Source organism: Mirounga angustirostris, unplaced genomic scaffold (assembly GCF_029215605.1).
Source record: "Mirounga angustirostris isolate CCGP_5_RB_7025 unplaced genomic scaffold, mMirAng1.0.hap1 SCAF_4, whole genome shotgun sequence".
Classification (NCBI taxonomy): Eukaryota; Metazoa; Chordata; class Mammalia; order Carnivora; family Phocidae; genus Mirounga; species Mirounga angustirostris.
In genome coordinates, this window is record NW_026991712.1 from 162,369,143 (window position 1) to 162,391,491 (window position 22,349).

General features: G+C 47.4%; 1 protein-coding gene and 1 long non-coding RNA gene across 7 annotated transcripts in view; one reads left to right on the forward strand and one right to left on the reverse strand.

Annotated features, from left to right (window-relative positions):
• The window catches only part of OSCP1 (organic solute carrier partner 1), a 29,615-nt gene that overhangs the window by 1,266 nt on the left and 6,000 nt on the right, over positions 1-22,349 (forward strand). Inside the window, exons 1-6 of one of the 6 annotated variants that reach the window (XM_064589452.1) lie at positions 2,943-3,081; positions 5,202-5,274; positions 6,205-6,285; positions 10,970-11,124; positions 15,257-15,424; positions 16,314-16,394. In XM_064589452.1, coding sequence (XP_064445522.1) covers positions 10,993-11,124; positions 15,257-15,424; positions 16,314-16,394 — 381 coding nt within the window. In that variant the 5' untranslated portion in view covers positions 2,943-3,081; positions 5,202-5,274; positions 6,205-6,285; positions 10,970-10,992. Of the gene's footprint in view, positions 1-2,468; positions 3,082-5,201; positions 5,275-6,204; positions 6,286-7,008; positions 7,039-9,679; positions 9,863-10,969; positions 11,125-15,256; positions 15,425-16,313; positions 16,395-22,349 lie in introns of those variants that run through there. The other 5 variants (XM_054512984.2, XM_054512983.2, XM_045898078.2 and 2 more) reach the window with 5 other exon arrangements.
• LOC135364199 (uncharacterized) lies at positions 15,340-17,615 on the reverse strand. Its single transcript, XR_010411017.1, has 3 exons — positions 17,483-17,615; positions 16,268-16,436; positions 15,340-15,477 (listed from the first exon to the last, which is right to left on the reverse strand). It is a non-coding gene; the product is annotated as an uncharacterized LOC135364199 (long non-coding RNA).

The following is a 22,349-nucleotide window of genomic DNA, read 5'->3' on the forward strand; positions in this document are numbered from 1 at the left end:
CTGAGAAGAAAGCCAAAATGGGGGAAGGTATATTAAAGTGACATCCAAAACACAGTTGGAAACTTAGATCTGGGACTACAGCGAGACCTAAGCTAGAGAGAGGCTTAGGGGTTAGGTTTGGATGGTGATTGAAGCCATGGGTATGAGTAAAATTGCCCAGAGAAGGAGTGTAAACAAAGAAAGGGCATGTCAGGATGGGAAGGATGATCTTAGGAGCAACTGAGGGTCTGGCGGGGTGGGGGGGGTTGAAGTAGGGATAGAACAGAGCGTGGGGTCCTGCAGAATCAGAAGTGAGGGGGCGCCTGGGTGGCTCAGTTGTTAAGCGTCTGCCTTCAGCTCAGGTCATGATCCCAGGGTCCTGGGATCGAGCCCCGCATCGGGCTCCCTGCTCGGCGGGAAGCCTGCTTCTCCCTCTCCCACTCCCCCTGCTTGTGTTCCCTCTCTCGCTGTGTCTCTCTCTCTCAAATAAATAAATAAAATCTTTAAAAAAAAAAAAAAAAAAAGGAGATGAGAGGCTCAGTACTGCAGACTTGCTGTTCAGATGTCACCTCCAGGAACAGGGAAGGCCCTTTATGGGGCAGGACTTTGAGTGGACACAGCTACGTGGAGATCCCGCACTGAGGGGCCAGGTGCCATCATTTAGGGGGACCAGTGGAGAAGGTGAGAAAAGGGACACCATGGAGCAGGCACTACAGGAAAGGCATCATTGTAAGTGCTGCCTTAGGCACAATATCTCATCTCCTTAAAGCCACCTTCCTCATCCATCCACCCCATATTGGCATGATTATCCTCATTTTACCATGCGAGAACTAAGGCTCAGAAGTTAGGTAACTTGTCCAAGTTCACACAGCTGGTTAAAGACAGGCCTGGGAATCAAGGCCACATCTGTCTTTACTCCATGCCTGTGTTCTGCTCATTATACCACACTGCCTAGGGGCAAAACATGACCTGAGATGCTATGGGCGGATTCTATGCTATAGCATACTAAAATGCCTTTAGCAATCAGGCAGGTCATGTATGAAGACCAGGTATAAGATAGTGATGCCTGGGTGGCTCAGTTGGTTAAGCGACTGCCTTCGGCTCAGGTCATGATCCTGGAGTCCCTGGATCGAGTCCCGCATCGGGCTCCCTGCTCGGCAGGGAGCCTGCTTCTGCCTCTGACCCTCCCCCCTCTCATGTGCTCTCTCTCTCTCATTCTGTCTCAAATAAAAAAAAAAAGATAGTGATGCTAAGCTGCTTGATATATCCCTATCCTAGTTATTGTCCCTTTTAAAACTGCAGAGACCAGACAAAATCAAATCAAAGCCTTGGACTGCCAGCTGTCAACTACTGTATAGTATCCAATGGTGATATGTTGGCTAAGGGGAAAAAAGTCTTCATGGTAAAGCAGTTTCAGTAGGACAGAGAGAGCTGAATCCTAGCTGCAGTGACATAGGGAGTGAAGATGTTAAGGAAATTCAGGTTGTGAATGTAGACTACTCAAAAACTTGGCTGGGAAGGAAAGGGGGCCAGAGAAGGTGTGGGAACGACTTGAGCTTGGCAAATGTCAGGGCAAAACTGTGGTGGTAGGTGTGGTTAGGAGGAAGAGGTGATGTTCCATTGAGGGGGCAAAGCTGATGAAGTAGATGAGTTCGGCTGGATTAGGGAGCAATGAGGGAGTGCTGAAGATGTCTCTAAAAAGGTAGTTGGAGGGGCATCTGGGTGGCTCAGTACGTTAAGCATTCAACTCTCCATCTCAGCTCAGGTCTCAAGCTCAGGGGTGTGAGTTCAGGGTCCATGTTGGGCTCCACACTGGACATGGAGCCTACATATAAAAAAAAATAATAAATAGAAAGGTAGTTGAAGTCTGAGTGGAGAGTCTCGAATGCCATGTTGAGGCATTTAAACTGTGATCTGGCAAACAGTTGGGAGCCACTGAAGGGATTCCTCATATTGACAATGGCAACTGCTGAAATTTAGCCTAGCAGCCGGTGCCTGTAGTAGACAGAAAAGAGCAGTAACACGGAGGAACATACTAATGCAGGCAGAAAAATAAATGAGATCAGTGTGAGAACGATTTTGGAGGAAAAAGCAGAAGTAGTGACTGATAATTGGTAATAGCACCCAGGGAAACACAGTTGGAAGCCAAGGCCCAGATTTCAAGCCTGAGTGGCTGGAGGGAAAGATGTTTTGTAGGTTTTAGAAGTATTGAAATTTACAGAAATGGTTGCTCATCGAAGTAAAAATGTACAGCAGATTATAGGAAGGTGATGCTGGAGCTCAAGATGGGGGTAAACTACAGGACGCCCTCAAAGTAGAGAAGTAGGTGGGAGGCCTGCTCAACAACGTGAAAGAGCTTCGGAGAAGCCCCAGCACGCGTCCTGCGGGAGCAGGACAGACAAGAACAAGCCTGGTTTGACTCACTCCAAGTAGCTTTTAGGAAGGAAACGCAAACTCAAGGACTTCCGGCCCTCCCCCCATTCAAAAGAAAAGTCCATTATTTTATTGAGCGCCTTCGTGGCATTTTGCACATCTCATGGATTCCCCTCTGCACCCATGAGAGGTGGGTCACCCCTCCACGTTCCGTGCCCAGAGTCGCACAACTAGGAAAGGGCGGAGCCGGGATTCCACCTCAGGTCCGGCCGCCCCGAGCTCGCTCGGAAGTTCTGCTCGGGCCTTCCTCGTTCTCGGGCCGGGGGGGACGGGAGGATGTCGGGCGGACCTGCTGGGCCAGGCCCTGCCGCTGCCTCTGCCTCCGCGCCGGAGGGAAAACCACCGCTAGAGCAGAGCCGGGGACCCAGCCTACCGCGGAGGCCGCTGCCACCGGCCCAATCAGCGTCCGCCCCGGGCGCCTCCCAACAAACGGCCCGCTGATTGGCTCGTTCTGCCATCCGCCGCGTTGCCCTAGCAATCAGGCGACCGGACGCGGAGGCCGGCCTCCGGCTACCCAGTCCCGTGGCCCTTCGCCTCCTCCGCCCTCATCTGGCACCATGTCGCTGCGGACACTACCGCTGCTCTTCTTGAACTTGGGCGGGGAGATGCTTTACATCCTGGACCAGCGGCTGCGGGCCCAGAACATCCCGGCAGACAAGGCCCGCAAAGGTGAGAGGCGCCCGGCCCGCACAGCCCACCCCACGCCCGGCAGCCCGTCCCCCTCCCCGCCGCCGCCGCCGCGCGCGCAGCCGGAGCTCCACAGCCAGGCCCCCCTGCAGACTGACCAACACCCCTGCGCCCCGCGCTCCTGTAGCCAGGGACCTTTCTCACAACTCCACGGCGCCATCCGCTCAGGGCCCCTTGGGAGTCAAATTCCCCAAAAGATGTTTTCACAGCAGAAGGATTTAATACCCGCGCTAGGGTATATTATTAGGGAACCTGACACACGCACACACACACACACACACACCACACACACACACCCCATTTCCTCATCCCCTCAAATTGGAGAGATGATTTCCCTATCTCTCTTGACAACCAGTCCCTCCCAAATGTAGGAGACCGAGCTGCCCACCAGCTATAGAAACAGTTTGCTAGTCCAAGCAACCTCTTCCCCCCGCCCCCCACCCCAACAGGTGCTGATTCTCCTGTCCTCTGCATGGTATCCTCCATGAGCCGGAGGCCAGTTTTGCTAATTTCAGAAGCTATTTCTAGAAAGGTGGGGTTCTGAAATAACAGATGAATAAGAAGACATAAGAAAGTTACGTTATTCCCTTCACAATTATTGGAAGAGAAGGCAGTTCTGGAAATAATTATATGAGAGCTTATAAAATGCAAAATCTGTCACCCATATACACCACATCTGATCTCCAGAGAAATGACCACCCAGAACTCTCTGCCACCATTTTCCTCTTCTTTTCCTCCCTTCTCAACCAACAACTGCTTTCACCAAGTTTCCTGGGATTAAGTACGGAAGAAATATATATTTCAAGGTAGAGAAAGATATGGTATAAAGGTAACTGACATGACCCCAGATTAAAAATGTATTCTATCCAGCAATCCGTATGCTCAACTGATGTTAAACGTACATATTCAGATGTTAAGCATACATATTCAAATATTCACTATTGTGTCTGTGCAATTGAGTCCATGTCCATGCACAAAGAGATCAAAAGAACCCACTATCCCATACCCCCTCCATTCATTCTGCACACTGCTGCCCATGAGCGTGCTAAAATGCAAATCTGTCCATACTCCCTGCTACTGAAAACCCTTTGTCAGCTTACACTGATGTTTGGATGGAGACCAAGTCTTTGGCAGGACATTTCAGGGCCCTTGCTGACCTAATCTCTCTCCACCTCTGCAGTCCCACCTTCCACCACTGCCCGCCTCCTACTTTGTATCCTAATACCAAACTGCTTATAGGCCTACATTTAAAACATGTTCATTCACGTTTCCATGCTAATAATCCCCATTCTACCCCAAAGCTCCCATTTCTATGCTAATGGTTCCTCGTCCATTCTGCATTATTCAGCTTGAGAATCAGCTCCTTCAGGAAGCCTCCCCACACCGGGAAAGGGTCTGAGAATACTCCCATAGTACCCCATGCATGCCTCTCCCTATCTTATCACTGGCCAGGTTATACTGAAATGGTCTGTGGGTGTCTCCCCCGCATGTGATTATCATCTTCATCTTTGTACTCCAGCACCTAGCATAGTGTCTAGACCAGAATAAATTGGGTTCAGTCAGTGTTTGTTGAACTGATGATCTAAATTGGCTGTTTTATATGATGTTGCCGTTTCTTCCTCAAGAGGGTTCTGTTTTCCTTGGCACACATGTGTTGTCATTGCATTTGGGCTAATGGCACCACTGAGCTGACCTTGCACTGGTGGTCTGCATCTTAAAAAACGGTATAAATTAGCAATTAAGAGCATACTCTCTGCAGCCATGCAGTCGGGTTCCAATTCCAGCTTTGCCCTTTAACTAGCTGTATGTCCTTGGAGTGTAACCTCTTTAAGCCTGTTTCTTTTTCCATAAAATGGGCATCATACATACTCACAGCAAAGTTGTCAGAATTGAATGAGATCATGTTTTCAACATGTTTAGCACAATGAGTGGCAGGTGTTGGCTTTCAAGAGGGGGTCTGGGCAAGACCCTGTGAATATGAAGGGACTGGTTTCCTTTGTCTTCAGGAGCTACAGTTCTTCTGGGTTTGCTAAATACAGCTTTAGGGAGTTTCAACCATTTTTAGTAATTCACATTCACACACTCTTTCCCCCCTTCCACAGTTTAGATGAGTGTCAGACATCATGTGAGATGCTGGATGGAGCCTGAGCCAGCCCTTCTGTACATTCACTGGAGGTAGGGCTTTGCATCAGTCTCGTCCAGTAACTGCTTCTAAAACCGGGGGACATATCTTCCTAACAACACCAACATTTATTAAGCACTTACTGTCTACCAGGGACTTCTCTGAAGACTTTAATCCCCACAACTATACTATCATGTAGGTAATGCTATCCCTATTTTACAGATGGGGAAACTAAAGTTAATTTGCCTGGGGTTACATAGTCAGTAAGAGGAAGCGTAAAGGATTTGAACCCAGGTCATCAGGCTCCAGAGCTCACACTCTTAGCCAGTATGTCCTTAAGTGCTACACTATACTTCCATATTTGGGGGGACTGTATCAGAACCTTTGGGGGTGCGGGAAATGGGAGGTCGGGAAGAGAGGGGGAGCCCTGAAGAAATTGTCCAATGGACCCACTGATTTTATGAAAGAAATGACAGAAAGTAACTGGCTCATGGGGACTCGTAGAAGATAGCGAAAAAACAGGGTGGAGAGTGCAGGATTCAGAAAGCTGGGAAACACCCATCTATCCCACCATGTAGAGCTGGTGTAGCTAAAGGAGCCGCTGTGACAGTTGCTGGTGCACAGAGGCCTATAAAACACGAGACACTGTAAACGAGTCCCCCGTTGATGCTGTGAATGGAAACCATATTTCTTCAAGGTGTTTTCATTCTCTTACACAACTAATTGGTCTGGAGGCCATGCCGTTCCCACGAGGCCATTGCAGATACTGCAGTTTTTCACCACAGTGGAGGCCTCTAGTTTGGCATTCAACAGAAAGGAAGTGCTCTCGCCATGGGGCAACTTTTGAGTGTTGCATATGAATATTGTCCCCCGTTTTAAGCAATAGCAAGAATAATAAAAGTGCCTTTGCCTCACTCCAGTCCTCTTAAAAATCCTCATAAATAAAACCCTATTACATTTTGTTTACATTCCTCATTTTACAGAAGGGGAAACAGACACACAGCCAGTAAGTGATTTTTCCAGGAGGAGCAGATCACAGTGAAGTACTGAGCAACCAAATGGTGGTGAGGTTCTGTTTTTATTTTTCTAGTTCCAATTTAGCAGGCAGCTCTGGATAGCCTTGGGCCTTCCTCCCACTCAAAATATAACTAAAGTGAAATTGGCATAAGCAAGTCATCTGGAAAAATAACAACAGACAGACAGAACACGGTTTACTTTCCCCGGGATCCTCGGGAGGACCGGGGCGGGAGCGCGCAGCACTCCAGCGACCTCTGCTGGAGCTGAGCGTCATTGCCCTCAGGAGGGCGCCAACGCGGGACATGCTTTTGCCAGCTCAACAGCCGGTAGCCACTGTCCCTTAGAGTACTTGAGCCCCTTGTGGCACCACCGCCCCGGTCCTCCTGAGTCAGATGCTTAACTGACTGTGCCACCCAGGCGCCCTTGTAAAGCCTTCCTTTGAATGAGGTGTATTCTTATAGCATTAGAGAAAATGACTTCTCGGGCCTTTCAAGATAAACCCAGGGGAGCTAGTTCCGGGTTTCCTCTCCCACGAGGTTCCTCTCGGGAAGGTACAGCCTCTCCAGGGCTTTTTGGGAACTTGTTATTTACCCGTCATCCTTTTCAAAGTTTCAAATGGAAGGCAGAGAGTATTTGCATTAGACATTAATGCAAACATGCAAAGTAAAGTTTCATAGACCAGATCATTGGAATTTCTATTTTTAAAGCCTCCTTGAAAAGAATGTTCTTGCTTCATGAACTGGTGTTTTCTTTTTATATGCTTCATGTAGATGAATGGACAGAGGTGGACAGAAAACGAGGTATGCTATCTCTGGGCTGCATGCGTTCAGTCTGCATCCACAGGCTCACTCGGTCCTTCATCATTGGGCTTACTGGGGGACCACCCTAAATATGTCTAAGAAAGACACAGGCGTGAGTTTCTCTTTAGCCAAGAGACTGGTTGTACGTTGGAATCTCTTACTTAAATAAATACAGCATGTCAGATGAAAACCAAGCACACTTTGGCCGAAGGACCATATGGCACCTGAGGTATTTGTCCTTTCGTCTGTTCCAAGTTTTGCAGGGCATTAGCTACACTTCTGGGTCGGCTGCCCTATTTGATAGTCCTTAAAATAATTCTGTGACAGTATCGTGCAGCCAAAGAATTGTGCTTCGACACCAGGGCTCCTCCCTGAGCCATTCTGCTCAGCACCCAGAGATCTCTACCGAGCAACGGAGGGACATGGAAGCAGGTGGCTGCATGCGAAGCGCGCATGCGCTATGGCCTTGTCGTGCCGAATCTTCCATTTTCCCTTCACCCACGACTAGCAGCAAACTTGAATAAAACCTTAGCCTTTCTCACCCTTAAATGTCGCAAGGACCTTCCATCACTTGACATTTGGGTGCAGTTGATGCATGTCATCAGCCATTGTCCTCAATGTTTTCAATGCTCTCAGCCTACCAAGTGTGCTGAGGAGATGACGCGTGTAATATGTAAGAGCACGGGCATTAAAATCAAACACCCCATCCTAATTTCACTTCCACCACCAGCTGTGTGACCTTGGACTTTAACCTATCTAAAACTCAACGTTCCTCCTTGATAGAATAAGGAGAATAATTCAGAGTTGTCTTGGGGTTTAAATGAGAGAATGCATTGAAACTTCTAAGGCCAGTGCCTGGGACATAGTAAGGATTCAAAAGCCGTAACCATCCAGAAGTAGTAGCTTCTCCCTTTTACCCTGGGTTCCAAATTGCGTGTTCCCCAAAACAAATGTATAGCGGAGGTAGCTGGCAAAAACTCAGTTGCTTTCATCAAGAGAATTATTTCATCAGGCCAGGCTCAAAGAAAAACCCAACTGAAGTGCTTGATACACTTTTACTGACTTTTACCATTTCCTGTGAGCAGTTTTTGGCCCACCTCTTGACGCAGGGCAGAATTTCAGGCAAGAGGTATGGATTATGAAGGCTGTTAGCATACATAATTGAATCATTGGAATTTATTTTAACTTAGGCATGACAAAATAATGAGGAGAAACTGACTTCAGAACCCAGGACGAGCAACCTTATCTGTTAAGAACTCAGTTACTAACACTTCTGATGCAACTGTGAAAATTTATTTCCTTCCCTGCCCTTAGTCTCTGTCCCTCGAAACCTGGCTCCTAGTGCATTCCTGCCTCATGAAATTATGCAAAGCTCATGCGAGTGCCAAAAACTAACACCAAGACTGACTGACAGGTCTGCTTAAACCCATTTCTCAGGTTTAACTTAAATACGACCTGGGCTACTTCTCTAGGGCAGGGATAGCTGCCAGTTCCGCTTTGTGCCCTGGTGTTCATCTCACGTCTGGTACAGATTTAGGCCCACCTCAACCAAGTGCTAGGTAAAGCACAGGGTAAGACGTAAACTTGTCAATTTGTGCCCCCATAGTCTTTCCAAAGACTTAAATTCGAGAGGCGGGAGCTCTGGGTACCAGGGCCCAATCATCAAACTGCCATTTCCTCTGTGGGGTCATTTGTGTTCACTGCTCGGCCCACAGGGACAGGGCGTGCTGTACTCTTAACGACAGGAGAACTTTCTGGTTGTTAGGGTGCAAGGAGCCGTGATGATATATAGCCTATTCACTTCCCAGGGGGAAAGGCTTCATTTTGCTTTTTACTTTGCCAGAGTGACTAACAATCCCCCTGCAATTTTCTTTCTTTTAGAACTGATGTATTTGAGTCTAAGCTATATTCATAGATACTGCTAGGGACTCTTAAAAGACTCTAGAGAAATGGCTCAGCACCCACGCGAATAGCAGCTTCCGAAAGCATTGACATAATCGGAGCTGATGCGATCCTTCAACTGGAATTCTTCCTCTTGGGCACTCCTCTTTGCCCTACATAAATCTGTAGAAAGTTCTTCAAATTCTTTCTTTCAATGCCTTGTGTGTGGCTTTTCATTTGTACCTATTTCCTTGCAAATTCTGCATTTGATATAGGCTATGGTAAGAAAAAGGTAGAAAACCCAGTTTCTTACCGGTCCTTGCTTGCTTAGGTCAAAGACAAAAGACCATTCATGAAGCAAACCCAGAAAAGTTCCTATGTCTCCAAGCTGTCCACACTGGGGAAATGTTAGTGCACATTAAGGGCAAGCTGCGATGGGTTCAAATTGTCAGATGTGAGAGACAACCTGTGTTGGTAATGGATTAGGTTCTTCCTCACAAAGAGGATGGAGCCTCAAGTAAAGTCCAAGGTCAAGTGTGAGTTCAACACATCTGTAGGGAGTCAGTCATTTAGTTCTTTTGTGTCAAAAGGTGGGGAATCCCCTCCCCTCCCTCTAAATTTAAATACAATGAAGAAGCTCCCCCTTCTCCCCAAAAATGCTCTTTGAGATGCTTTTAATATTTTATTTGTTTGTTTGTTTGTTTATAAGTAGGCTCCACACCCAGCGTGGAGCCCAACACAGGGCTTGAACTCACCACCCTGAGATCAAGACCTGAGCTGAGATCAAGAGTCAGACTGAGCCACCCAGGCGCCCCAAGATTTTATTTTTTTTAAGTAATCTCTACACCCAAAGTGGGGCTCAAACTCACAACCCCACGATCAAGAGTCGCATGCTCTACGAACTGAGCCAGACGGACACCCCAATGCTGGCCTGGCCCCCAGGGTACTTCTATCAATTATTTAAAGCTGGAGAGGTTGCCTGAAACCATGACCTGAATGAGCCACCTTGCCTTCCGTCTCTAAAATACACGGTCACAACCAATCACCTGGTGCAACCTTTGGCAAGAGAGAGGGGCATTTGTATCCTTCAGTGATAATCACTCATGTTTAATAATTGATTTTGTATAATTATTGTAAATTATCAGTTTCCTTTCAAATTTTAATTACCGTGAATGTACATTCTCAGCATCCTTATCCTGTCACCCTTAGGCCAGGATATATCTGGCTTAATTAAGAATAATCTGTGTTCATGCATACCTGTTCCTATTTCTTGTACCAGAGGGTTTTCCTAGCCTTCAATTAATATTATTTGAGTAGCACAAAATATTGAAATGAACAAGTGAATAAAGAACTAGAATTATAGACACTTTGGTTTGCACATGCCTTAGGATTTTTATTCTCACCAGATGGAAATTTTCCATTTGAACAACAATATGAGACACATCACCATAGTGTAATATCAATATTATAGATCAAATGTAGAAATTAAGACATTCTAAAATGGTGCTGATCTGAAGTACATGTTTGTAGAAACATTAGAGATATTTTCATCTCTCACCAGTGGGTAGACTTGTCTATTTTCATGAAATGTTTTTTCTTTAAAAAGAGTCAATTACCGTTATTGGTTCCACTTTTATGAAATTTAATTTTAAGTAAAAACATTATAGATTAGCTAAACAAACCAAAAAAAGAGCAATGTTGTTTCTCATTTTAAGGAAGAGATCTAATCTAAAATGTTCATAGGAATTTTTTTAAAGAAACATCTCCCCTATCATCAAGTGAGATAATGTATGTGCAAAAGTGGTTTGTAACCACTGAAGCACATTGTCACATTTATGTTTGCTCAGAGACAGTCTCATAAAGCACTCTGGACCCTGCTTTCTATTGGGATACCTGTGTGGTTTCTCCTGAGGGAGCAGATCTCACCAGCACATCAGCATCCCCACTCTGCATAGACCCAGCTCCTGCATTCCATTCATATACAGAGAGCATTTCCTGAATAAAGCTTCCTCCAGTACTTGCTTAGCTGTATTCTCTCTTGTCTCTACAGTTCTGAATGACATCATCTCAACCATGTTCAATCAAAAGTTTATGGAGGAATTGTTCAAACCGCAAGAGCTCTACTCCAAGAAGGCCCTGAGGACTGTCTACGACCGCCTGGCTCATGCTTCCATTATGAGACTAAACCAGGCCAGCATGGATAAGGTGAGCAGAGAGCTGCCTCTGTCCCCCTGGTTGCATTTCTTGTACCTTTGGTGCATGAGCACAGACTGGGTCAAATGAGATGATGTATGCAGTGGTGCCTCGCCAAAAAAAGACACTTGTAAGTATCAGTTGTTGGTATTGAGTTCCAGAGTTAGAAAGGACCTCAAGTCATCCATCCCAACCCCTCTGATGTTCATGTCGTTCCACCTGCCCAGAGAGAGAGCTGGTGTTCATGCCCATATTCAGGAACACACACCTCGACCCAGTGCAAGTGCCTATCCCTAAAAACTTTAATTCTGCTTCAGAACAAATCTCAGCTCTGTGATGAGGAAACCGGGCATTTTTAAAGCAAATTCAAAACTGCTCAGTCTTTACTTAGAACATGAACATATTGGGGCACCTGGGTGGCTCAGTTGGTTGGGTGTCAGCCTTTGGCTCGGGTCATGATCCTGGGGTCCTGGGATCAAGCCCGTGTCAGGCTCCCTGCTCAGCAGAAATCCTTCTCCCGCTGCCTCTCCCCCTGGCTCGTGTTCTCTCACCACACTCTCTCTCTCAAACGAATGGATAAAATCTTTAAAAAAAAAAAAAAAAAAGGGAACATGAACATATCTGTTTCTTTCTTTCCTTCTTTTTTTTAAGATTTCCTTCATTTATTTGGCGAGAGAGAGCTCAAGCACGGAGAGTGGCAGCCAGAGGGAGAGGGAGAAGCAGGCTCCCAACTGAGCAAGGAGCCCGACGTGGGGCTCGATCCCAGAACCCTGGGATCATGACCCCAGCAGAAGGCAGACGCTCAACTGACAGAGCCACCCAGGTGCCCCTGAACATATCTGTTTCTTTGGGACACAAATTATTGGGGCATTCTGCAAAATCTCCTATTCAAAAAACTCTCCTGTTCAGAATATAGGTACTCCCCTCTCCCTGTATGGGGGCTATACTCAGTGACTTCCTTCCAAAGGGACAGTATGGAAAGGGAAGAGAACAGCTGACTTACAGTGGAAAAATGACAAACACTATAAGGTCAATGACAATGGTGGTAAGTCACATTGGTTGTGTGTACCCTGATATAGTGTGATGAGGATAGCACTCTACCTCTGTGGTCTTCCTCCTAAAAACCCACACCCCATTCTGATTGTGAGAAAAACGTCAGAGAGATGGGGCATCTCGGGGGCTCAGTCGGTTAAGCGTCTGCCTTCGGCTCAGGTCATGATCCCAGGGTCCTGGGATCAAGTCCCACATAGGGCTCCCTGCTCATGGAGAGCCTGCTTCTCCCTCTCCCTCTGCTGCTCTCCCTGCTTGTGCTCTCTTTATGTCAAATAAATAAAATCAGACAGATAACATTTGGAGGTCATGTTACAAGTACCTGACCAGTACTCAAAACTCTCAAGGTCGGGACGCCTGGGTGGCTCAGTTGGTTAAGCGACTCCCTTCGGCTCAGGTCATGATCCTGGAGTCCCAGGATCGAGTCCCGCATCGGGTTCCCTGCTCAGCAGGGAGTCTGCTTCTCCCTCTGACCCTCCCCCCCTCATGCTCTCTCTATCTCATTCTCTCTCTCAAATAAATAAATAAAATCTTAAAAAAAAAAACAAAAACTCTCAAGGCCACCAAAAACAAGGACAGTTAGAGAAATCATTACAGCCAAGAGAGGCCTAAGGAGACCTGATGACTAAATGTAACTGGGGTCCTGGAACAGAAATAGGACATTAGGGGAAAACTAATGAAATCTGAATAAAATATGGACTTCAGTTACTTTTAATATAGCAATAATAATAATTTTAAAAGGATTCATTTTTTAGTTCCTCCATTATGTGAATGTTTGTAAGTCCTGAGGACTGACAGTGAGTGCCAAGTATACAAAATCCGTGCTCACTTCCGGCTGGTACCTGGCAACCTCAGGGAGCTGTCTCCCTTTAACTGTGCCCTTACCTCCTCTCACTTATTTCTGGAAAGCTCCTTTATCTCCTTGAGCCTCCACTTTCTAATCTATAAAATGGGGATAATAATAGCTTTTTCATCAGTTTCAGGAGGATTAAGTGAGAAAACATAAAACACGTAGGCCTGGCACATAATAGATGTTCAATCAATGTTAATCATCTCCTCTGCTGCTTGCTCTTCTTCTGCCTTTGAGAAGGTTTAGGTTTCCATGGAGAAAGGACACAGAATTTGGAATAAAAAAATCTGGTTTCAAGTCTTAGCTCTACCATACTAGCTGTAGACTCAATTTACTGAATAACTCTGAACTTTCATTTCTTTGTCTTCTACCTGGTTTTATCCTTTATTCCTCTCATGGGGTCCTGTCGACAACAGGTGCTTAACGTGTGATAATGATGGCAGAGAGTCCCAAGTCTGTATCTTTAGTTTTATACATTCCGCCCCCACACACCCCAGGGTGTTCCTGGGTATTCTGCTTTCCAAATGAAATATTTAGCTGCATGTTGGAGAAATGGGATCATGTAGAAAGTTCTAGCAAATGCCTTAGGATCTGAACATCCTGAGCTCAAAGCTCATCCTGCCATTTATTACCAGCTGTGTGAAATTAAGCAAGTCCCTTCATTTTTAAACTGGGGCTAGCATCTTCGTCATAGAGTCCATGTGAAGATTAAATGGGACCAAACAAGGTGATGTATGTGAGTGCGCTCAGCACTACACTCCGTGGGTGTAGATTATCCTCCATCCTGCGTCAGTCATGCCCTAGCTTCTCTCCCAGACCGGTTCCTTCCACCCCCATCCCCCAGACTGCCCTGCCACTGTCAGCATCGGCCTTCTCCCAGGCACTAGGTGGAAAACACTGTGGTCATTTCATTTTTATTTTATTTAAAGATTTTATTTATTTATTTGAGAGAGAGAATGAGATAGAGAGCATGAGAGGGGGGAGGGTCAGAGAGAGAGGCAGACTCCCTGCTGAGCAGGGAGCCCGACATGGGACTCGATCCCGGGACTCCAGGATCATGACCTGAGCCAAAGGCAGTCGCTTAACCAACTGAGCCACCCAGGCACCCCCACTGTGGTCATTTCAGAAAGCCCTCATCTTCAGCCCCAAACCTACTCAGGCAGTCGCCATATGTGACAGTTGGTGTGAACCTATGCCTGCAGCCTTCTGCTTCCACAAAACCTATCTTGACCACTTTGGTCCTCACCAGTGTCTCGCCTCTGATGGTTCGTGGACAGCCAGACCGCACGTGGGGCATGCTGATATCTCATTAAGGATTGTTCACCATTTAAAATTGCTCTTACATGGTTGTAGGATTTCACACTTGCCACATGCACACATACTCTCCCCTTGACTCCTCTCAGCAGTTTAGCAACGACAGGAAATTAGGGAGTAATTCTTTTAAGATTGTATTTATATATATACTTATTTATTTGAGAAAGAGAGCTCGAAAGGGGGGAGGGAGAATGAGAGAGAAAAATCTCCAGCAGACTCCACACTGAGCAGGGAGCCCAGACTGTGAGATCATGACCTGAGGCGAAATCAAGAGTTGGCCACTTGGGTGCCTGGGTGGCTCAGTCGGTTAAGCGTCCGCCTTCGGCTCAGGTCATGATCCCAGGGTCCTGGGATCGAGCCCCACATCGGGCTCCCTGCTCCTCAGGAAGCCTGCTTCTCCCTCTCCCACTCCCCCTGCTTGTGTTCCCTCTCTCGCTGTGTCTCTCTCTGTCAAATAAATAAATAAAATCTTTAAAAAAAGAACAGTTGGCCGCTCAACCAACTGAGCCACCCAGGTGCCCCAGGGAATATTTTTTACAGATGAGAAAATTCAGGCTCAGAGAGGCAAAGGGACATGGCCAGGGCCATCCACAACACATCGACCACAACAGCAGAGGGCTGGTTTTTGAACTTGCTCTCCCTGAGGCCAGCACCCAGTCCAGGGCCCCACGGCTGCCAATACTGTTCCAAACATGTTCCTGTCAGCAGCATACGTAAGCTGACCAGAAATCCTGGCTTTCCCGGGAATGCCCTGGTTTATACCTGTTGTCCCAGTTTCATTATTCACATCATCCCCTTTTACACTCTTGGTTTGAGTGATAACCGACATGGTCACCTGAGCTGTATGAGATGCCCAGAACTGGTTTTCAGTAAATGCTTGACTGGACGATTGTGTGGAGGTGCTGATGTCTGCTTCTATTTTTTGTGCAGCTGTATGACCTGATGACCATGGCTTTCAAATACCAAATACTGCTGTGTCCCCGGCCCAAAGATGTGTTGCTGATCACTTTCAATCATTTAGACGCCATCAAGGGTTTCATCCAAGACTCCCCAGCCATCCTGCATCAGGTGGAGGAGACTTTCCGGCAGTTGACTGAAGTAAGCGGGGCGCCGGTTCATCACCTCTCAGCCCCATTCTTGTTCTCATTCCCCTGTTAAAAACAGCCAGATTCGGGGCACCTGGGTGGCTCAGTCGTTAAGCATCTGCCTTCGGCTCAGGTCATGGTCCCAGGGATTGAGCCCCGCATCAGGCTCCCTGCTCCGCGGGAAGCCTGCTTTTCCCTCTCCCACTCCCCCTGCTTGTGTTCCCTCTCTCTGTCAAATAAATAAAATCTTTTTTTTTTTTTTTAAGTTTTGTTTTTTTTCTTTATTCTTATGTTAATCCCCATACATTACATCATTAGTTCTAGATGAAGTGTTCCATGATTCATTGTTTGTGCATAACACCCAGTGCTCCATGCAGAATGTGCCCTCCTCAGTACCCACCCCCAGGCTAACCCATCCTCCCACCCCCCTCCCTCAAATAAATAAAATCTTAAAAAAAAAAAAGGCCAGATTCTATGACAGAACAGGATGACGGATGCCAAAGCCTGCCACTCTCCTGAAGAATCCTAAAAATCTACAAGTATCCATTTGGTCATATAACAGGCATTACCGTCTTAGGCCCTCTCACTGTGGGCTTCCACATGCAGAAAGCAACGACACAGGGCATGGCCATTTCCTCTTGACTTTTCTGAAAGGGAGCTGGCGGGGGGAAAGGCCCCTCCAGGTCTGGGGGGAACAAGAGAGGTGAAGTATCCCCCAACTTGGCTGTGGCCCACTGGGGTCGGCCGCACTGGCTCTGCCGCTGCCCCTCTCAGCCCCAGCAGCTGAGTCCCCTGCCTGCTTCTGTGGCTCCCGCCCCCCAGTGCCCGCCTAGCCTTGCCCATCTGCACTTCTCACCTCACTTCTGGAAGTGAAGCGCTTCTCTCTGCTTTGCATCCGGCAGATATACGGGGCACTGTCTGCGGGGGAGTTCCAGCTGATCCGGCAGACACTCCTCATCTTCTTCCAGGACCTGCACATCCGGGTGAGTGAATGGGCGGCCCAGGAGCACGCTGCCACTGCCGTCCTAGGGAAGCAGGGTGCCAAGTGGTCAGGCAAAGGAGGGCTGAGGTTGCCCAGTTAGTGATTCCTCCATGGTTGGCTCCATGATGATAAACTTTCTGATAACAAATCTCAGCAGTTTTTAAATGGACCAAGGAAGACAATGATACCACCATTCCTTCCCAGTTACTTTATGTGTTCCTTTAAAATATGATTTATTCTCTTCTCTGGAGGAAATGTGTTCTCAAGGCTACCAGCCTGATATCAATGAGAAAGCCTTTTCTCAAACCGTTAACATCCTTGACTTCTCCAGTATCTGCCCCTGGCAGGAGGCTGCCCTCCCACTCCATGAAACCCACCTTTCCTGGACTCTCATGGCGCCAGACCATCCTGGCCTTGCTTTACCCCTCCCAGCTCTGTGCCCCTCACTCCTTCCTCCCCCTTTCCTTCACCTTCACCTAGGATTTCGGAGTCTCACCTACACCCTCCCCTTGCCCTAGCCCTGCCACCTAGACCCACATCTCCACCTGCTTGCTGAGCTCTCCATGAGGAGGCACCCAGTGCCTACAATGTAAGGTCTGCAGTGAAACTCATCTCCAAAATTCCAGTCCTGCACCACTTCCAGCATCCCGATTTCTTGTGAGGGCCCCACGACTTCTTCACTCACTCAGCTCAGAAGCAGAGCATGACCTTTGATTCCCCTTCTCTGCTCTTCATCTAAAGCTCTCCCAAGGCTGCCTTTTCAGGGTCCACATCCTCCTTCCCCTCCCCGCTGCCCCCAGGCTGGCTCAGGCCCCCCTCTGCCTGTTGGCTGTGGCTCCCAACTGACCCTGCGTCCTGACCCTGTCAGGCCTACTTGGGACAACTCCACACACTGCTGAGCTCCTGAATGTGGGGCCTGTCTCTCTTGGACAGGACTTCGTTCCTCTGCATAACTTAACACGATGCTCAGGGAAGGATGGGTGATAGGGCCAAATGAGCCGAGGCTCTGGAGTCAAACATCCTGGCGTCTGAATCCCAGCTCCAACACAGCTCCATGAGCTTGGGCAAATTACCTCTCTTGAGCCTTACCTTCTTCATCTGAAAACTGGACATGATGATGCCTTATTGCGAGCGTATACTGATGCATCGTGTGTAATATGTGTGGATTTGCTTGTACGTTTCCTTCCAGAAACTGGTCACAGTGATTACCTCCTGGTTGTGGAGAACTGCATGGAGGATGGGAACAGGACAGAGACTTATGTTCCATCATATATCTTTTGAACCTTTTGAATCTTGTACTTGTGTAGGCGTAACATATTCACACAATAAAATTCAAAAAAAAAGAAGCAGTAGGATGCACTTAGTGCCTGATCATTATTTCCCTTCCACGGACCAGGGAAGACAAATAGATTTCAACTCAGAGGCCAATTTTATGTTTAACCCTCATGAATAATTTTATTTGCTATGGATCGAGTAATAATAACACCAATATAAATTAAGATCTCTAATAGTCATCGATTAAAATAAAAAATATGAAACTACAAATAAGATTAAGTTTGGCATTGCTTTAAAATATTGAAAACTCTGCATCAGATTCTTATCAAATGGTGCCTATTTGGACATTGTTTCATGGATTGTAGCAATATGAGCAGCCATATTGATTTCTCAGTTCTGACAAGATAAAATTCATTATAATGAAAAGACACTCCTAGTAATAAGTTTATAACAAAATCATTAAAATACATTAAACTACAAAATATATTAAGCTTTAATTGCTAAATAGGCAAGCAATGAAACATCAGAATGGTCATGAAGAAAAATAGGAATCACATATCCTGACGATATTCAGCCACCGCTGTGACACTTGGCTGGTCTTCCAAATCTGGTCTTGAATGGTATTTCTGCTCAGCTGCAATTTGTGCTTGCCAAGGCAGATTTTCTCTGTTTTCAAAACAGCCTTGGTAGTCTTTAGATTTGTTAGTAAAACCCACTAAAAGTCAAGAAAACACTGGTCTGATCTAACACTCCCTTGCTTACTGTTTAACCAAAGCAAACGCAAAACGCCGCATCCTGATATCCACAGCTTTCTGTGGTATCAAGAAACAACCTGAAGTGGTCTGAATGTGCTCAAGGCCCTGACCTGCACCCAGGCCTGGCCACAGACCGCCCAAAGACCACTTCCACGTGGAATCCTGAGCAGTTCTTTACAACCATTCCAATCCCCAACCCCCTCAGCCCTCCAGAGTCCTTCCAGAGTTGCCTCCGAAAGGGTAGGCGCCTCAGCTCAGCCACCCTCTCCTGTACTCTCATTCCATTCATGCTTCCTTCCCTCGAGGACTTTCCTCGTGTGCCTCCCGTTGTTTCAGTTGTTGGAAAACATCATGCCATCTTTGCCTCTTCATAGAACGTTCCCTATCCCTCCCCTCCACGACCCGCTCTGCTTGGAAACAGTTCATCCCTGTGACACTCGTCAGTCCACCACAGGTTTATAGAGCGCACCATTTTCAGTGTTAGAGATACAGAAGTGAACAAGACCGAGGCCCTGCCTTAACGAGGTTCTACGCCTAGTAGGAATAGACAGGGAGGATAAGTAAGTCATGTTCTTGTTCTGATAACTTTAGGAAGATGGCAAGATAAGGTAAAGTTATAAAGGGCAACAGAGATGGGATGTCGCCTGCGACCAGCGCTGTCCAATAGCCCTTTCATGATGGAGAGTGTATCTGTGCTGTCTAGTACAATAGCCACTAGCCACAGGTGGCCACTGAGCACTTGAAATATGGCTAGTGTGACCGAGAAACTGAATTTTTAATTTAGCTTAATTTGTTTAAGATTTTATTTATTTATCTGTCAGGGAGAGAGAGAACACACGAGCGGGAGGAGGGGCAGAGGGAGAAGCAGGCTTCTCCTCGAGCAGAGAGCCCAATGCAGGACTCGAGCTCAGGACCGTGGGATCATGACCTGGGCCAAAGGCAGACGCTTAACCGACTGCGTCCCCCCGGGTGCCCCTAATTTGGCTTAATTTTAATAGCCGCACTCGACTAGTAGCTACTGTACGGGACAGCACATCCTTATGAGAGAGTTAGAGTCGAGTCAAGGGCAGCCTTTCTGAGGACAGACATTTTAGTTGAGAACGTAACTAACAAAGACCTCAGGGAAGCACCTCTAAACGGAAGGGACAGCAAGTTCAAAGGCCCTGAGGTGGACAGAGCACGACGGAGAGGAAGCCAGTGTGAGTGAAGCGCGTGTAGGCAGGAGTGCTGCAGTTCACAGGTGGAGTGTGCAGGGGGGGCACTAACGGATCAGGCCAGACGCCAGTCATAACCGAACTGGCACCTACCAGCTGACTTTAGCTTTATACCCTAGTGAGGAGTTTAGTTTGTTCTTAGAGTAAAGAAAACATTTCAGGCCTCCTAAGGTAAGTGGTAACATGATCTGATTTGTGTTCTGGAAGATGAACTGCATGGGACAGAGTTGGAGGTAGGACAGCAGTGAGGACACTATTGTAGAAATCTAGGTAGAAAATGAAAGTTCTTAGCGTAGGTGCTGCCACTGGAGATAGCGAGAACTCGTCACATCTGGGGTATCCCTTCAGGGCAAGAGCAGTAAGACTTACTGAGAAATTGAACGTGGGGAGGAAGGAAAAGACAAACGAAGAATGACTACTATGTTTCTGGCCTGAGCAGCTGCTGGTGCCTAGTGCCGTTGAATGAGAGGCAGAGGGACTGAGGGAAGTGTATTTGGGTAGAAAAATTAATTAACTCTATCTAAGTTTGATTTGCCTATTAGACCTCCTATTTGGCGATGTCAAATAAGCAACTGAATATGCAAATTGAGAGCCCAGAGGAGAGATGGTCAGCATACATCATAGAGATGGCATTTGAAGACTTCTGGCTCTTGGTGGAGGCTGGTCATTCTCCCTCGTCCACCGGTAGGATGTGAGAAGCAGGGTCGGCATTCTGCCACCTGCCCCCTCACTTTCAGATCTTTATTCTCCTGCCCTCACCAACGTGGCCCTCCTCTAGTGAGGCCAGACCAGCCACTACAACACCGTGCAAACCCTGCACTCAGCACTCACTGCTGAAACTTCCTGCCAAGCCACTCACCTGTGTTCCCAGAGTGTTCACATCCCTGGCTCCCTGTCCTCCTGGCCACCAGAGCCCTGTCCCCACCCTCGGGAACATGCCTCATCCAGCACTCTGGCCCCACAGCTCTGTGACCTTCATTTCCTCTTTCCATAGGAAACATGCTTCCTACCCTCAGGAACTCATTAGAGAAGGGGAAAAGGCACCAAGTGCCTTGCAGATGTTTGATTTTAAAACAGGAGAGTATAAAGAGAGAGGCCACAAAGGAGGGAGTGGTCAGTTCTACCTAAGAGAATCAGAAAAGTCAGGGCGCCTGGCTGGCTCAGTTGGTGGACCATGCGACTCTTGATCTCTGGGTTGTGAGTTCAAGCCCCACGTTCAGTGTAGAGATTACTTAAATAAATGTTTTTTAAAAGAAAAGAAAACGAAAAGTCTTCATAGAGGATCTGACATCTTTTTTTAAAAATGGGTTTTCACAGGCCCATGGGAGATAAGGGGAGGGGTTACCTGGACACCCTAGGTGAAGGACACCACCCCAATAAGGGCATGAGGCACGTAACCGCCTGGGGTATTTGGTGGTGCAGGGGGTGCAGAAGGCTGCAAGCGTTTGGGTATGGCTGGAACATAGGATTCAAGGAGGAACATGGCTACAGAGAAGAACAAGGGCCAACTGGACATTATCAGGCAGGCAGTAGAGAGCCACTGAAGCAGGGGAGGGACATGGTCAGATAGAAGTTTAGAAGAGTCTCTGCAGCAGCCCATTGGAGGAGGGATCACAACCGGGTGAGAGGGCAGGCAGCGAGGTCAGTTAGGAGGCACCTGCAGTGGCCAAGTCAGAAACAACAAAGGTCTGCACCAGGGACCAGGGCGGAAAGGAGGGGCCAGATACAAGGAGGGATACTGGGGAGGCAGGGCTTGACGACTGAATAGACATAGGAAGGTGGGGGTCAGGGGAGCTCAGACTGCTGGCTTGGTGCCCTCATGGTGTCATCCACTACGACTGGAAACACCAGAGGAGGATCCATGATGACCCCTGTTCTGAGCAGGGTGAATTTGAGGTGCATCCCACGGAACCTATAGGTGGACACGTCTAATAGGCAACGGGATAGATGCATCAAGTGCCCAGGGAAGAAGGCTAAGTGGCAGCTCGAGATCTGGGAGCCATCAGCACGGAGGTGAACACTGGGAATACATGGGATCAGCTGGGGGAAAAAAGGGTGGAGTAAGAGGAGAAGGACAGGGGAGAGTCGCACTTACAGCTGAGGGCCAGCAGAGGGGCTGGGCAAGCAGACAGACCCAACAGTCCTGTCCAGCCAAGGGCAGGTTGTTGGGTCAAACACAGCTACACGTTGGACTGAAGTGTGTCCATTTCAGACCTGCTGTGACATAGTGTGTTAGAATTAGTCTAACTGTGTTAGAATTAGGCTCACAGAGGGTCCAGCACATATATATACATTCCCACGTCTCTAAATTTTCTTTCTCTGTGCTTGTATTCACATTCTTGGTCACAGAATCTCAAGGGCAAAAATTCCTTAACAGTTGTCCAGCCAAACCCTCCAATCAAACCAGTTTACACATTCCCCCGAAAACATACCTTCTGCCCTCCCATCTCTGCTTCTAAAATGTCTTTACACCCACCTTCCTCTAGGACCAGCTCCAAACCCACAGTTAGCCCTACCACCCCCATGCCTGTGGTCATTCTCTTCAGTGGGTCATTTAACTATGCATATGCTACCCAGCATCTCCTGCTTTATACTGTCCCTTTTTCCCATTTTATGCTTGGGTCCTGTGTCCAATTAGACTGCAATACTGAGAGTATTAGCTACCATGTATTGAGCACTTACTATGTGTCAGACTCTGTGATAACTGCCTTT